The sequence below is a fragment of the Stenella coeruleoalba genome (assembly GCF_951394435.1).
Source record: "Stenella coeruleoalba genome assembly, chromosome: 13".
Classification (NCBI taxonomy): Eukaryota; Metazoa; Chordata; class Mammalia; order Artiodactyla; family Delphinidae; genus Stenella; species Stenella coeruleoalba.
In genome coordinates, this window is record NC_137159.1 from 70,380,845 (window position 1) to 70,397,443 (window position 16,599).

The 16,599-nt window shown below is 37.2% G+C and overlaps 1 protein-coding gene across 9 annotated transcripts in view; it reads left to right on the top strand.

Annotated features, from left to right (window-relative positions):
• DTNB (dystrobrevin beta) overlaps positions 1-16,599 on the top strand; it is a 242,703-nt gene that overhangs the window by 31,922 nt on the left and 194,182 nt on the right. For all 9 annotated transcript variants that reach the window (XM_079941143.1, XM_079941139.1, XM_079941138.1 and 6 more), the window contains exons 3-4: positions 4,552-4,632; positions 8,268-8,481. In XM_079941143.1, the coding sequence (XP_079797269.1) occupies positions 4,552-4,632; positions 8,268-8,481 (295 nt within the window). The remainder of the gene's footprint in view (positions 1-4,551; positions 4,633-8,267; positions 8,482-16,599) is intronic.

Here is a 16,599-nt window from a genome sequence, read left to right on the forward strand (position 1 = left end):
TGAGCTAGACCTTTAAGTTGAGTTGGGTAGTCCTGTGTTTCCCCAAACTAGCTTGATTATAAGAGTCTTTAGGGGCATTTGTTAAGAATGAAGATTCCAGCTTCCTCCCCTGGGGGTTTTGATATAAGCTTCTGATACAAACAGGTACAATAAAACCCTTGCATTTGACTCTTTGCTTTCCTTGGGATTTGGTTATACTATAGAACATTCATATCCCATTCTCATGAATAAGGAGAGCCATAAAGTGCAAAGAAGGCTTAATCCTTTCTTACCCTTTCCCTATCTTTCTCCTGTACCTCTTGGGTACCCAGTGTCCCATTGGTTCCCTGTCTGTTCACGAATTTCACTGGGCTTTCTAACTGGGGCCAGAGTTCTGCCTGGATATTTAGTTAGGGCTCTCTGTATCGTTTCTTTTCTTTTTTTAAATTTAATTAATTAATTAATTTCTGGTTGCGTTGGGTCCTCGTTGCACGCAGGCTTTCTGTAGTTGCTGCAGGCAGGGGCTATTCTTTGTTGTGGTGCATGGGCTTCTGATTGCAGTGGCTTCTCTTGTTGTGGAGCACGGTCTCTAGGTGCGCGTGCTTCAGTAGTTGTGGCATGCGGGCTTTGTTGCTCCGCCGCATGTGGGATCTTCCCAGACCAGGGCTCGAACCTGTGTCCCCTGCATTGGCGGGCGGATTCTTAACCCCTGCACCACCAGGGAAAACCTCTGTAATTTCTGGGTGGGCTTGAAACATTGTCTGACATTAGTATAAAAATGACATTTTATTGTATTTCTTTTAATGAAATATTCTTGAAATGAATGATAATGAAGAGTAATCATTTCTAGTTCAGAATTCCCAAAGTGATATTCCAGTCATTTCAGTTTCTTCACTGGGGGCTTTTCTATTTTGTATTTGCCAAACTACCATATTTTCTGATCAGGAAATTACTGTGACATTTACATAGGGGAAGTATTAAAAAAATGAAGGCTATTCTTAGGCACTGTATGAGGATTCTCCTTATATAAATCAGGGAAGATGACTGCTTCAGAAGAAGGGAAACATATGGGAAGTTTGGTTGAATATTGGTACAATAGTATTTTAATAAAATTCTAAGGTTATTAATTATATCTTAACTTTTAGAAATTATTTTTGGATTTGGACTGCTATTAGATTTTTAAAAAATGATGCTCTGGCCAGGACTTCTTAGAATTTCTGAATCCTGTAACATCCCACTGCTCTCTCTACATTTTCCTCAATACATTTAGAGTGATGTATTTTCACAAGGATCAGACTGGCAAAGGGAAGCAGAGTGATACTTGATTCTTGACTAGTTCCTGAAACTTCAGTGTAGAGATTTCTGGCAAACTGGTCTGAAGCATTTGGAGTTTCCTATTTTCCTAAACTAGTTAGCTTTGGACTTGTGTGATATCTGCTCTATTTCATCTTTTGTGGTGACAAATCTGACTCTGCACTGGAGAAGGAGTCTGAAAAGAGTGAGTTATACCAGGTGCACTACCTTTTTCCTGTAGTTACTTTTCCACTAGCAAGCATTGCCTAATAAATACCCTGCAAAAAGTCTGATCAATCAGATTAGTAATGTTTCTGTTTGATCAGATGGGGGTGGAACTTTCCTTTCCTAGCTGTTAACATTCGTTTTATCAGTGTTTCTCATTAAAATATTTCATAGAAATAAATGTTTAGACATTAAAATTACCTGCAGTGATTTAATGACGGGTTATTTATTAAATGTTCTTGGATATGTGTTGGCATTCTTTCTTAAAATTATTTGGTTTTGAATAATTAATATTTAATGGTTCCAATTTAAAATATTTAGGCTGAGATAGTAATATAGAAACTAAATGAGTAAAAGAAAATCAGACTGAATAAATTTAACAAGAGAAGTGTAAAACTTACACTCTGAAAACTACAAAACACTGTTGAAAGAAATTAAGGAAGACTAAATAAATGGAAAGATATCCTGTATTAGAGGATCAGAAGATTTATCATTAAGATGTCACTTTTCCCTAAATTGATCCACAAACTCATTGCAGTCCTCATAAAAAAACTGGCTGTTTTGAAGAAATGGATGGGCTGATCCTAAAATTCATATGGAAATTCAACCCAGAGTAGCCAAAACAGTCTCAAAAGAGAACAAAGTTGGAAGACTCACACTTCCGAATTTGAGAACTACAAAGCCACAATGATCCAGATTGTGTGGTACTGGCATAAGAATAGACATATAATCAGTGGGATAGAATTGAAAGTTAAAAATTAAACCCATACATCTGTGGTCACTTGATTTTTCACAAGGATACCAAGACCATTTAATGAAGAAAGAATAGTATTTTGAACAAATGGCGCTGGGACAAGTGGGTATCCATATGCAAAAGAATGAATTTGAACCTCCGCCTCATACTGCATAATAAATTAACTAAAAATATATCATAGCCCTAAATGTAAGATCTAAAAGTGTAAAACTTTTAGAAGGACACATAGGTATAAATCTTCATAAACTTAGATTAGGCAAAGCCTTCTCAGGTATGACACCAAAAGCACAAGTGACAAAATAACAAATAGATATATTGGATTTATCAAAATTAAAACCTTTTGTGCCCCATTAGATACGACCAAGAAAGTGAAATGACTACTCAGAGAATGGGAAAAAAAATTTGCAAATCATATATTTCATAAGGGACTTGTATCTACAACATATAAAGTACTTAAAACTCAATAATGAAAGACAAACAACTCAATTAAAAAATGGGCAAAGTGACTCATAAGGGGAAGAGGTTTCTTTTTTGAGATAATGAAAAACTGACTGTGGTGATGGTTGCACAACTAAGTTGAATACTTTAATGGATGAATTATATTTCAAAAAACCTGTTATATTAAAAAAAAGAAAATAGGACTATAACGTGTATGTATAGAAGGGTAGAAATTTTGTGAGAACCAGGTGATGGAGGAAATAATTTTAATTGTGACATCAAGGTAAGGGTTGATTGAAGTGAGATTAAGAGAAATCTTTGCTTCACTTTTTGGTCAATAAATATTACTTTTACCAAAAACCTGGAAAAATCCTTCCTTTTTTTTTTCTATAAGCAGAAATGAAAGATGACTGTAAATATTGGTATAAGATAATTTGTGCTGGTTCACTTTCCCTTTTTTGAATCAAAAGTTGCTGCCAGATCTTACAAGGCAGCATAGGTGAAATAAAAAAACTCACGCTGGAGGCCAGAGTTCCCTGAAGTGGCCTTAAAATTCAAGACAGCAATTTTTTTTTTTTTTTTGCCATACGCGGGCCTCTCACTGTTGTGGCCTCTCCCGTTGCAGAGCACAGGCTCCGGACGCGCAGGCTCAGCGGCCATGGCTCACGGGCCCAGCTGCTCCGCGGCATGTGGGATCTTCCCGGACCGGGGCACGAACCCGTGTCCCCTGCATCGGCTCTCAACCACTGCGCCACCAGGGAAGCCCTACAGCAAATTTTGAAATGAAAACAAAGTTTGATTTATAGATTCATATAATTTAGGCTTTGTTCTAGTTACTAGGGCTATATATTACTTATCCCCAAACAGTCATTTATTTTGTTTATACCTTTTTTGGGTCTAAAATTAGAACAGCGTCCAGTGCTTATGTCTTGACTTTGCTGCATGATGTCTCAGGCCTCTGTTGGAAGACTCAGAGACTCAGGGCTGGGTCATTTGTTGCCTTGCTCACTTACATGTTTGGTAATTGCTACTGACTTTCAGCTGATGGACTCAGTTTCTCTGGGTATCGGTGTCTCTGTGTGGTTTCTCCATATCAGCTAGTTTGGGCTTCACAGCAATGGTGTCCAGGTTCCTAGGGCAAGCATCCTGAGAGAGTGAGAGCACAGACAAGCTGTCCCACATTTTATCGCCCACCTTCAGAAGTCAGGCAGTGTTCGTCTGCCACACTCTATTCATTGAGGCAGTCACAGTGTCCTCAGGTGCAAGTGGAGGGAAATAATCTTTAGTTCTTGATGGGGAGGGGCAGCATACTAGAGGCACATAAAAATACTGGTCTGGAAATACTGTTGTGTCTCTTTTTTGAAAAACACAGGCTGCCACAGACCTGGAAGGGGAACTTAGAGATCATCTGGTCCAGTTCCCTCATTTTATAGATGAGGACACTGAGGCTGAGAAGAAGGGGTGTAACATGGCCACAGTCATGGCCTGTGATTGGTGGTCAGACTGGGCTGGAATTTAGCTTTCCTGACTCTAGGCTAGGGTCTTCCCTACTATACCACTTTTTTTCATTTTGCGGAATACGTAGTTCATTCACTCAAGTCATGAGTGGTCCTCCCCTCAGAGTTTTCTTAGGCTAGCAGACAGGATGATATAGGCAAAACTACTGGCATCGTGCTTGGCATGGAGTGGGCACGCAGAAAGCATTTTTAACCCTTCCTCCCCACTTCGTGTTTTATCCAAAGAGAGCCTTGTTGACATGTTGTGTATAGACTGTGCCAACACAATGGAATAGAGTCACTTCCCCAGCATGTGGAAATTAAATGGTAAATCTAGTTGAAGATTTTTTATTTGCCTCTTTTCAGGTGCTCAGAATTTTGATGTCATACGACTATCAACTTACAGAACAGCTTGCAAATTGCGATTTGTGCAAAAACGATGCAACCGTAAGTCATTTCTACTCATTTCTATGATAGCTGGATAGAGCTCTTGATAATATAGAAGATTTTAATGTGTTTTAGTCATATTGTAATGTTAATTGAATTATTTTGTCTAAAGTGTTTATCAGAATATAAGCTTTGTAATGGAAAGAGCTTGTTAATTTATTCTGGGTGTCCCTCAAAAAATTTAAGAAACTCAATAAGGTAACTAGTTTTGAGATTAATTAATTCTTTATTTTTAAAAAAAATGATTTATTTATTTATTTATGGCTGTGTTGGGTCTTTGTTGCTGTGCGTGGGCTTTCTCTAGTTGCGGTGAGTGCGGACTCCTCTTCCTTGCGGTGCACGGCCTTCTCATTGCAGTGGCCTCTCTTGTTGTGGAGCATGGACTCTAGGCACGCGGGCTTCACTAGTTGTGGCATTCGGGCTCAGTAGTTGTAGCTTGCAAACTCTAGAGTGCAGGCTTAGTAGTTGTGGCACACGGGCTTAGTTGCTCCGCGGCATGTGGGATCTTCCCGGACCAGGGCTTGAACCCATGTTCCCTGCATTGGCAGGCGGATTCTTAACCACTGCGCCACCAGGGAAGTCCCAAGATTAATTAACTCTTTAAATGGGAGAATTCATTTCTCCTTGTCACTGTTTTTAATACAAAGTTTTATGTAAAATTAATACAGTTTATCAGCTTCTGGAGAGAAAGAAAAACTAATATTTTGATAAAGGCATAATAAAAATTAACGTTCTTGTTTAAACTTAATATGACACAAATCAGCCTTTTCTATAAGCAGTTGTTTCCACAATTGCTACTTATAAAATACGTAAATTAAAATATTTGTAAAATGCATATAAAATCTTTCTTAATTTGTGTGCAGATGAACTGACTTAGAATTATTGTACTTTTCTCAGATGTGTGTGTGTGTGTGTGTGTGTGTGTGTGTGTGTGTGTGTGTGTGTGTATTAATGAAAAACTGTTTTGTGTAATGGAAAGAACATTAGCCTTAGAATGGGAAAACCTGTTTTACTCCAGGTTTTGTTTGTCATTTATTATAAACACGTGACCTTGGACAAGTCACTTTATATTTAAATACTTCTACACTACTTTAAGTCCTACTCAAAAATCCTAGCTTAAAATTCTCTCCAAAGAGTTTACCGTACCATCCTAGACTGAAGTCATGTTTCTTCTCTGGTTTCCCAAAGCATTGTTTTCAAATTATGGGTTGTGACCTGTTAATGGTTCCTGAAACTGTTTTGGTGAGCTGTAGCCAGAATTTAAAGCATGTAATGGAGAAAAAAAAAGAGAAAGAAAAAAAAGTCAGAACGTAGCTTATGTGGTAAAGTATTTTGTGAAACGTGTTTTTTATATATCTAGAGGTATGTGTGTGTGTTGATTTAAATATATTTGCATCTTGTTGTCAAAAAGTTGGGAAACCGCTGTCCTACAGGAACTACCATTTTTATACTTCTTCCCATAATTATTCTGGAACACAATAGTCTATGTGTGGGCTGAGCCAGGCTAGTGGCATTAGTAATATAAAGTAAAAGACGCATTGTTCTAGCAGTTTTATTTCGTCACATATGATTCTTCAGTCCACCTGAAATTTTTTTTACTCCAGATTATAAGTAGGAGTCAGATTTCAATTTTTTCCATATATATGTTCAGTTGACCCTACACTATTTATTGAAAAGACCATCCTTTTTCTTCATTACTAAAAAAATCTTTTTCTCATATTCATTAGGAGAGATGTACAGGAATGTTCATAGCTGTGTCCATATGTGAGAGGATCTGCTTTTGGACTCTTTGTGTTCCATTGGTCTGTTTGTCTATCCTTACACCAATAATCACTGTTAGAGCTTTATAGTATGTTCTGGGTACTTTTGTTCTATTTTACTTTTTAAGATTGTCTGAGACATTCTTGGCCTTTTTACATTTATTTTCACACAAATTTTAGAATTTGCTTGTTAATTTCTACTAAAAATGAACAAAAACAAAGATTTGTGCTGGGATTTCTTTCCTTCATTTTTTTTTTTAAAGTATAATTTACATATAATAAAATTCATCCTTTTAATGTATAGTCCTGTGGGATTTTGTTGGGACTACACTGAATCTGTAGATCAAGTTGGGGAGAATTGATGTATTTCGAGTGTTGAGATTTCATTTCTGTGAACCTGATATATCCCTCCATTTATTTAGGTCTTTAAGTTTTGCTAATTTATATATTTTTTGGTAGAGATATTGCACATCCTTTATTGGATTTATTCCTGAGTCCTGGTGTATATTTAGAAATACAGTGACTTTCATATCTTGATTTGTACCTAGCAGTCATTCTAGACTCAAATATTAATTTTAGTGATATACATGCAGAATCTTTATGATTTTCAATGTGTATAATTTTGTCATTTCTGAATAATGACAGTTACTTTTATTTCCAGTACTTGTACTGATAATTACTGCATATTTATATAGGTTAGGATTTGAAATACGATAGGAATGATGACAGTGGGCATTTCTTATCTTATTCCCAGTATCAGAAGAATGGCTTTCAACATTTTACTATTAAGTAATATGTTTGCTGCAGTTTTTTGTAGATATCCTTAATCAGATTAAGGAAATTTCCAAGTAGTGTGTTTATTCATTTCTAAAGATAAAGTTTATTTTAAAAGTTTTCTTTTTGATAATGATTTCTGACAATTTCATTTTGATCATAGAGCATGGCTTATATGATTTTAATCCTTTAAAATTTATTGGGATTAGTTTTATGACTCAGGATAAGGTCAGTTTTTTTACATGTTCTTTGTGTTATTGAAAATAAAGCATATTTTCTAATCACAGGGGGCAGGACTTCATATAGTGTCCATTATGCCTGCCTTGTTAGTTTGTCTATGACTGTACTTATTTTTTTTGTATGTTTGCTCTGTCACTTGCTAAGAGAGGTGTGTTAATATCTCCCACAAAGCCTGTGAATTTGTCTCTTTGAGGTTCTGTTACATTTTCATTGTGTATTTTTGAAGCTACAAAGGGGAGGCAAAACTTTACCTCTACCCTCTCAGGGTCTCCAGCGGAGCCTGAGCATTAAATTGACATAAGACAGATTAACAGGAGAAAAGCATATGGATTTTTACGTGTACATGGGAGCGCCCATAGGAAAATGAAAACCCAAAGGAGTGAGTGGGCCTAAGTGCTTATATCCTAAGTTGAACAAAGAGTGGCAGTTGTGGAAGAATAACTAAAATATGTCAGGAGACTAAAGATAAGAGCTATTTTAATGAAGTCTGCAGATTTCACTCAGACTCAATTCACTGTCTCTGGTGATGAGGATGTTTCTTTCCTCTTGGAATAGGGAGGGCGTTTTTCACATGGGACTTTTACTTCCTGCTTTTGGGAAGAAGAGGGGAGGTCAGAGTGTCCTTCTTGGCATCTGTTGTTTTCCAGGCGTCTTTAGCTCAAACTACTCTGTATGCCAAAGTGGCATATCTTGGGATGACATATTCTGCCACCCTTCACTATTCTATTAAATGTAAGTAAATGTAAAGTTCTTATATCTTTCAGCTGAATTAAAACTTTTGAATTGTTGAAAAAGTTACAAAATAAACACAAAGTTTGTGTTGACAAAATAAACACAAAGTTTATTTTCTTTGTGTTCCAGTACATCTTGTTGATATTTGGAACATGATTGAAGCCTTCCGAGACAATGGCCTTAATACACTGGACCATACCACTGAGATCAGTGTGTCTCGCCTCGAGACCGTCATCTCATCCATCTACTACCAGCTGAACAAGCGCCTTCCTTCTACTCACCAAATCAGTGTGGAACAGTCCATCAGCCTCCTCCTCAACTTTATGATTGCTGCATATGACAGGCTAGTACCTGCCCTGCTTAATCCATTTTAAGAATGTTTCTCTTCTAATCATCCTTCTTCTGTACTGCCTTGCCAAGGGTTGTCAACTTAGAATCACAGTTAAAAGGGAAATGAATTAGTACAAGTCCCTTCTAAAGACTGGTTAAATGCCAGAGTGACTTACTGTCTTGGGGCATGTCGCATATTAACCTCTGTAACATTAGGGAGATTCACAACACTTGAGACATAATTGTTTGGTAAAATTGTCGGTACCTTAATATAGCTGTTCTCTATCCAGTGAAATATAGCCAAGTGGTACATTTGATTATGAGGCTTTCTATTTGACTTTTAAACTAACTTTTCTTTACTATGTGATAGCAATTACCTTGTTTTCTCTTTATTTATGTTTAGGAGTCTATTTTAATTCTTTTCAATGTAGAACATTGTGTTCTAAACCTTAAAACAATAGAAGAAAACTAAATGTCCTCCAAATTAAAACAGAAATGAGTTGTTATATTTGTATTTATGGAGAATTAAGTTGGTATGATAAAAAATAAAAAAGAAATCATAAATGATGGAAGCACAGAGGTTAATATTTATTTTCCGGGAACCAGGAGTTCAGATGTCTGATCCCTGCTGTACTATCAGCAATGTGATTTGGATGGGTTAATTCTCCCTGCTTCATTTTTCTCTCTGTAGGAAAATGAGTTCATATATTTGTAGAATGCTATTAGTTATACTTCATAATATTGAGGGTTCTGTGAATTAATGGTAAAACCGTACAAATGTCAAGGCCAAGTCACAACATAGGCACTCACTAAATTCAGTTTTTAAAAATAATTAATTAATTAATTTATTTATTTTTGGCTGTGTTGGGTCTTCCTTTCTGTGCGAGGGCTTTCTCTAGTTGTGGCGAGCGGGGGCCACTCTTCATCGCGGTGCATGGGCCACTCTTCGTCACAGTGCACAGGCCTCTCACTGTCGCGGCCTCTCGTTGCGGAGCACAGGCTCCAGACGCGCAGGCTCGGTAGTTGTGGCTCACGGGCCCAGTTGCTCCACGGCATGTGGGATCTTCCCAGACCAGGGCTCGAACCCGTGTCCCCTGCATTGGCAGGCAGATTCTCAACCACTGCGCCACCAGGGGAGCCCCCACATTTTTATAAGGTGTTATCAAATTAGATATTCCATCCATTTAATAAAAAATTATTTAAAGAAATTTGAATTTTTAAAACATGAGTGTACACGTAGCATATGTCCCAGAATTCTAATGCCATTTTTTTTAGCAGTTAATCTGGTAGGTTAAGTTTATACTGTCCAAGGAATGACTCTTCTGATCGAAAAACCTTAGTAAAAACCATTATTCTGTGGTGAGTAAGCAGCACCTTATCGTGACACTGACTCACTGAGTAAGTCACTTCAGGGCCACACAACACAAATTAATTTAAGAAACTTTTTAAAGTCAGAAATAAAAGTCATCTTAGAGCTAAAAATGATAAAGCAGAGATTATAAACTTTGACTCCATAATTATATCAAATAAGTACTATGGCTAAAGAAAGGAGGAGAAGAGAGAGTGAAGAGATAGCAAAAGGGAGAATGGGAAGACCAAAGGTAAGGGCAGAAGGTACAGAGGTGTCCTGGACACAGTTGGAGAAAGCTGGACACAGGCAGAAAGAGACAAAGGAAAAGAAAAAAGAGACAGTAAATCAGCAGGAGGGCACTCTGAAGAGAACTAGGAAAGCAAAAAGAGATGAATGAGCTAAGAGTAAAGAATATCGTATGGCAGGGGTGAGTTTGGTAATTCTCAAGTCATATCCTGTTTAAAATGTTGACCGTGGGCATCAGAATAAATCGTCACATCTTTACTGACCTTGAACTCTTCATATGATAAGAGCTTATTTAGTTAGCTCTCCGGAAATTTGAAATTGGCTTTCATGTACTGGAAAAAAGAAAGGATCTGGTTATCAGAATTTTATTTTTGAAAATCAGGGCATTTTGTTGTTAAATACTTCCAAAAGTAGTAGTCTCTTTATAGATTGACCACTTTGTTATTTAGGCTGGAGAGTCCCTTTGGTATGTAGAATTCCTATTATTTTAACTGATCTTTTCAAGCTTTTGTATTTCATAATTTCTCAAAGTTAAAATTTGAATACAGCAATTAACTTAATTATTAAATTCCCTCACCTCCAAATTCATAGTCACATTTTTGGTCAGGTTGTTTCTGATTCTTATAATAGATTGTGAGACCCTAAAACAATCATCAGGAACAAATAGGATCTAAGACTTTCTCCCTTAAGCATGTATTTTCTTAGGAATTAATCTTTTTAATACTTAGATTTAAAATATTTCACATTGGACAATTAAAAACATTGAAAAGTATGAAGAATGATATTATAAACATCTGTGTGTAGACTTTAAGCTAAGAGGAATAGCCAAAACATTCTGTTAGCCTCAGTTTTTTCCTGTTTCAGGTCCTCAGTACCACAGTTACAGTACCGTAGGTACATGGTCTGGTCCGAAGGTACAACAGGTGATGCTCTAACCAACATTTTTTTCTTCTTTTTTTTGTTTTTGATAACAAGGACATCCAGATTCCCAGTGTGAGGGTAGGAAACCTTCTTTCCTCTTCTTCAGTTGAGCTGATTTAGTGATTTAGAGCTTGGGATTTATAAACCTCCTTTCTGTTTCCAACCTCGGTGTTAGTTCCACATCTTCAACTATAAGCAGTAGAAAGCCTACTCAGATGGGCTTTCACAGTAACTGGAGCAATAGGCTCACATAACAGAGGAGCCAGAGACAGGATTGTGGTTGAATCAGGGCCCTGGCTGCATTTCTTCTTCTTTTGAAAATATTTATTTATTTGGCTGCGCCGGGTCTTTAGTTGTGGCATGGGGGATCTTTTAGTTGCGGCATGCGAGATCTTAAGTTGTGGCATGCAAACTCTTAGTTGCGGCATGTGGGATCTAGTCCCCTGACCAGGGATCGAACCTGGGCCCGCTGCATTGGAAGCGTGGAGTCTTAGCCACTGGGCCACCAGGGAAATCCCTGCGTGTCTTTATAGTGGTCTTGGCTTTGACCTTCTCTTCTATTAGCTTCATCCTTATGCTGACTTCAAAAAATGCCTGCTACAGCTACTAAAATGCTTCCTGTCAAGTCTAGGTGAGGGAGAGAGCCAGTTTTCTTTCAACACTGAACAAAAGTACCTGAGCCTCCACCAGATATGTGCGTTTGGGCCATGTATGTGTAAGTGGTAGGCTTTTTAGCTGAAACAAAGGATTTGTGCCTCTGGGGCAGAGGATGGTTAAATTCTCACCCTCACCCTGTGTTGCCTCATCATGGGGATGGTTGGACTAGATATGAAGGTGATGACCACAGTGTTCACTACTAAACTCCTTGAAGTGCATTATAAACTTGTGGTTCCCTTTCTTGTTAAATAGTCCTACTCTCCATCCAGTTCCTTAAACCTGAGAGTCATTATAACTCTTCCTTCTCCGTCATCTCCCACATCCAGTTGGTTACCAAGTTCTTTCATTTCTACCTCTTGAATATCCTTCAGGTCTATGTACTTCTCTCCATCCCCACTGCTACCATCCCAGACCACCAGCATCATCTTTCGCCTGGATTACTGCTATAGCTTCTAAGTGATTTTTTTTTCATATACTCTTTTTTCCCTCATTCATTCTTAGAAATAATAAACATCCACCAACCCACTATCTGACCCAGGAACTTGAACATTGACAATAATTTACATTTATCTCCTAACCCATCCCACTGAACTGCACTTAACTAAGGTGAACCCTATTCTGATTTTGTATTATCATTTCCTTGCGTCTTAAAAACCATTTTTGTTCACATGTATGGACATAAATAAAGTATTGTTTAATTTTAAATATTTTTACAATTATAAAAAGAGTGTCATACTAATGTACTATTATCTGATTTATTTTTTTCAGCCAGTAACATATTTTAAAGATTCATTCATGTTGCATTTATCTATAGTTCAGTTATTTTAACTGTTATGTAACATTCTGTTGTGTTTCTATACCATTCTGGTGTTTTCCAGATTTTTGCTCTAAGAAACAACTCTGCTTCGAATATTCTTATTTGTGTCCAAGTGTTTCTCTTGGTTCTAAACTGAGGAATAGAATTGCTGAGCTGTGGGGTATATGAAAGCTCAGATTTACTCTGAACTGATATTTAGAAAGTATAAAATTATTTTTCCAAATTGTACCCATACATAAGAGATCCTTTTGATTCACATTCTGTAAGCCTTAGAATTCTTGGACTTCTTAGTTTTTGCTAAATGACATCTCATTGTTACCTTGATTTGCATTTTCTTGATTACTGAGCATGTTCATATGTTTCTTGGCCATATTTATTACTTCTGTGAAACGCCTCTTTGTGTCTTTTGCCCATTATTCTAGTGTGTTATATTTTCTTTTTATATTGATTTGTAAGAGTTCTTCCTATAATTTAGATAACAATCCTTTCTTGATTATGTGTGTTGCACATATATTCTCCCAATTTATAGCTTGATTTTTTTTTACTTTTCTTAAGATGTCTTCTTCATAAAATGTTTTTTAAAGAAAAATGTCAAACATATAGAAACATAGAAAGAATATTATAGTAACAGTGTGCCCGTAACATAGCTTCCGTAATTACCAATACATGGCCAGTCTTATTTCATCTATATCCCCAGGCTCTCCACCTCCCTTCTCCCCACTTTCTTGACTTATTTCGAGGCAAATCTCACATGTCGTTATCATTTCCTATGTAAATATTCCAGTGCATACATATCTCTAAAAGATGGGATGCCTTAAAAAAATTACCATAATGCCCTTATCTCACCTGAAAATTAATATAAATATTCATTAATATGTTAAAATATCCATTTCACTAATTCCCTTATAAATTTTTATTTTTATGTTGTTTAATTTGAGACTCAAATAAAGTCCATGTATTGCAGTTGATTTTTTAAAAAATTTATTTATTTATTATTATTTTTTAACACCTTTATTAGAGTATAATTGCTCTACAATGGTGTGTTAGTTTCTGCTTTATAACAGTGAATCAGCCATACATTTACATATATCCCCATATCTCCTCCCTCTTGCGTCTCCCTCCCACTCTCCCCATCCCAACCATCTAGGCAGTCACAAAGCACCGAGCTGATCTCCCTGTGCTATGCGGCTGCTTCCCACTAGCTATCGATTTTACATTTGGTAATGTATGTATGTCCATGCCACTCTCTTACTTTGTCGCAGCTTACCCTTCCCCCTCCCCATGTCCTCAAGTCCATTCTCTACATCTGTGTCTTTATTCCTGTCCTGCCCCTAGGTTCTTCAGAACATTTTTTTTTTTTTTTTAGATTCCATATATATGTGTTAGCATAAGGTATTTGTTTTTCTCTTTCTGACTTACTTCACTCTGTATGACAGACTAGGTCCATCCACCTCACTACAAATAACTCAATTTCGTTTCTTTTTATGGCTGAGTAATATTCCATTGTATATATGTGCCACATCTTCTTTATCCATTTATCTGTTGACGGACACTTAGGTTGCTTCCATGTCCTGGCTATTGTAAATAGAACAGCAATGAACATTGTGGTACATGACTGTTTTTGAATTATGGTTTTCTCAGGTTATATGCCCAGTAGTGGGATTGCTGGGTCGTATGGTAGTTCTATTTTTAGTTTTTTGAGGAAGCTCCATACTGTTTCCCATAGTGGCTGTATCAATTTACATTCCCACCAGCAGTGCAAGAGGGTTCCCTATTCTCCACACCCTCTCCAGCATTTATTGTTTGTAGATTTTTTGATGATGGCCATTCTGACTGGTGTGAGGTGATACCTCATTGTAGTTTTGATTTCCATTCTCTAATGATTAGTGATGTTGAGCATCCTTTCATGTGTTTGCTGGCAATCTATATATCTTCTTTGGAGAAATGTCTGTTTAGGTTTATTGCCCATTTTTGGATTAGGTTGTTTGTTTTTTTGATATTGAGCTGCATGAGCTGATTGTAAATTTTGGAGATTAATCCTTTGTTAGTTGCTTCGTTTGCAAATATTTTCTCCCATTCTGAGGGTTGTCTTTTGGTCTTGTTTATGGTTTCCTTTGCTGTGCAAAAGCTTTGACGTTTCATTAGGTCCCATTTGTTTATTTTTGTTTTTATTTCCATTTCTCTAGGAGGTGGGTCAAAAAGGATCTTGCTGTGATTTATGTCATAGAGTGTTCTGCCTATGTTTTCCTCAAAGAGTTTGATAGTGTCTACCCTTACATTTAGGTCTTTAATCATTTTGAGTTTATTTTTGTGTATGGTGTTAGGGAGTGTTCTAATTTCATTCTTTTACATGTAGCTGTCCAGTTTTCCCATCACCACTTACTGAAGAGGCTGTCTTTTTTCCATTGTATATTCTTGCCTCCTTTATCAAAAATAAGGTGACCATATATGCATGGGATTATCTCTGGGCTTTCTATCCGGTTCATTGATCTATATTTCTGTTTTTGTCCCAGTACCATACTGCCTTGATTACTGTAGCTTTGTAGTATAGTCTGAAGTCTGGGAGCCTGATTCCTCCAGCTCTGTTTATCTTTCTCAAGATTGCTTTGGCTATTCGGGGTCTTTTGTATTTCCATACAAATTGTGAAATTTTTTGTTCTGGTTCTGTGAAAAATGCCATTGGTAGTTTGATAGGGATTGCACTGAATCTGTAGATTGCTTTGGAAAGTATACACATTTTCACAGTGTTAATTCTTCTAATCCAAGAACATGGTTTATCTCTCCATCTGTTTGTATCATCTTTAATTTCTTTCATCAGTGTCATAGTTTTCTGCATACAGATCTTTTGTCTCCTTTGGTAGGTTTACTCCTAGGTATTTTATTCTTTATGTTGCAATGTAAATGGGAGTGTTTCCTTAATTTTTCTTTCAGATTTTTCATCATTAGTTTATAGGAATGCAAGAGATTTCTGTGCATTAATTGTGTATCCTGCTACTCTAGCAAGTTCACTGATTAGCTCTAGTAGTTTTCTGGTAGCATCTTTAGTATTCTCTACATATAGTATCATGTCCTTTGCAAACAGTGACAGTTTTACTTCTTTTCTGATTTGGATTCCTTTTATTTCTTTTTCTTCTCTGATTGCTGTGACTAAAACTTCCAAAACTCTGTTGAATAATAGTGGCAAGACTGGACAACCTTGTCTTGTTCCTGATCTTAGAGCGAATGGTTTCAGTTTTTGACCATTGAGAACGATATTGGCTGTGGGTTTGTCATATGTTGCCTTTATTATGTTGAGGTAAGTTATTTCCACTATTTTATCTTCCAGGTCACTTTTCCGTTCTTCTGCCTCATTTATTCTGCTATTGATTCCTTCTAGAGAAGTTTTAATTTCATTTATTGTGTTGTTCATCATTGTTTGCTCTTTAGTTCTTCTGTTTCTTGTATTTTCTCCATTCTGTTTCCAAGATCATCTTTACTATCATTACTCTGAATTCTTTTCCTGGTAGACTGCCTTTTTCCTCTTTATTTGTTTGGTCTGGTGTTTTTTTGCCTTGCTCCTTCATCTGCTGTGTGTTCCTCTGTCTTCTCATTTGCTTAACTTACTGTGGTTGGGTCTCCTTTTTGCAGGCTGCCGGTTCATGGTTCCTGTTGCTTTTGGTGCCTGCCCCCAGTGGCTAATGTTGGTTCAGTGGGTTGTGTAGGCCTCCTAGTGGAGGGGACTGGTGCCTGTGTTCTGCTGCATGAGGCTGGATCTTGTCTTTCTGGTGGGCAGGACTGTGTCCAGTGGTGTGTTTTGGTGTGTCTGACCTTATTATGATTTTAGGCAGCCTCTCTGCTAATGGGTGGGGTTGTGTTCCTGTCTTGCTAGTTGTTTGGCATAGGGTGTCCAGCACTGTAGCTTGCTGGTCATTGAGTGGAGCCGGGTCTTAACGTTGAGATGGAGATCTTTGGGAGAGCTTTCGCCGTTTGATATTACGTGGAGCCGGGCGGTCTCTGGTGGACCAGTGTCCTGAACTCAGCTCTCCCACCTCAGAGGCACAGGCCTGGCACCCAGCCAGTACACCAAGACCCTGTCAGCCACATGGCTCAGAAGAAAAGGGAGAAAAAAAGAAAGAAAGAAAAAATAAATAAATAAAGTT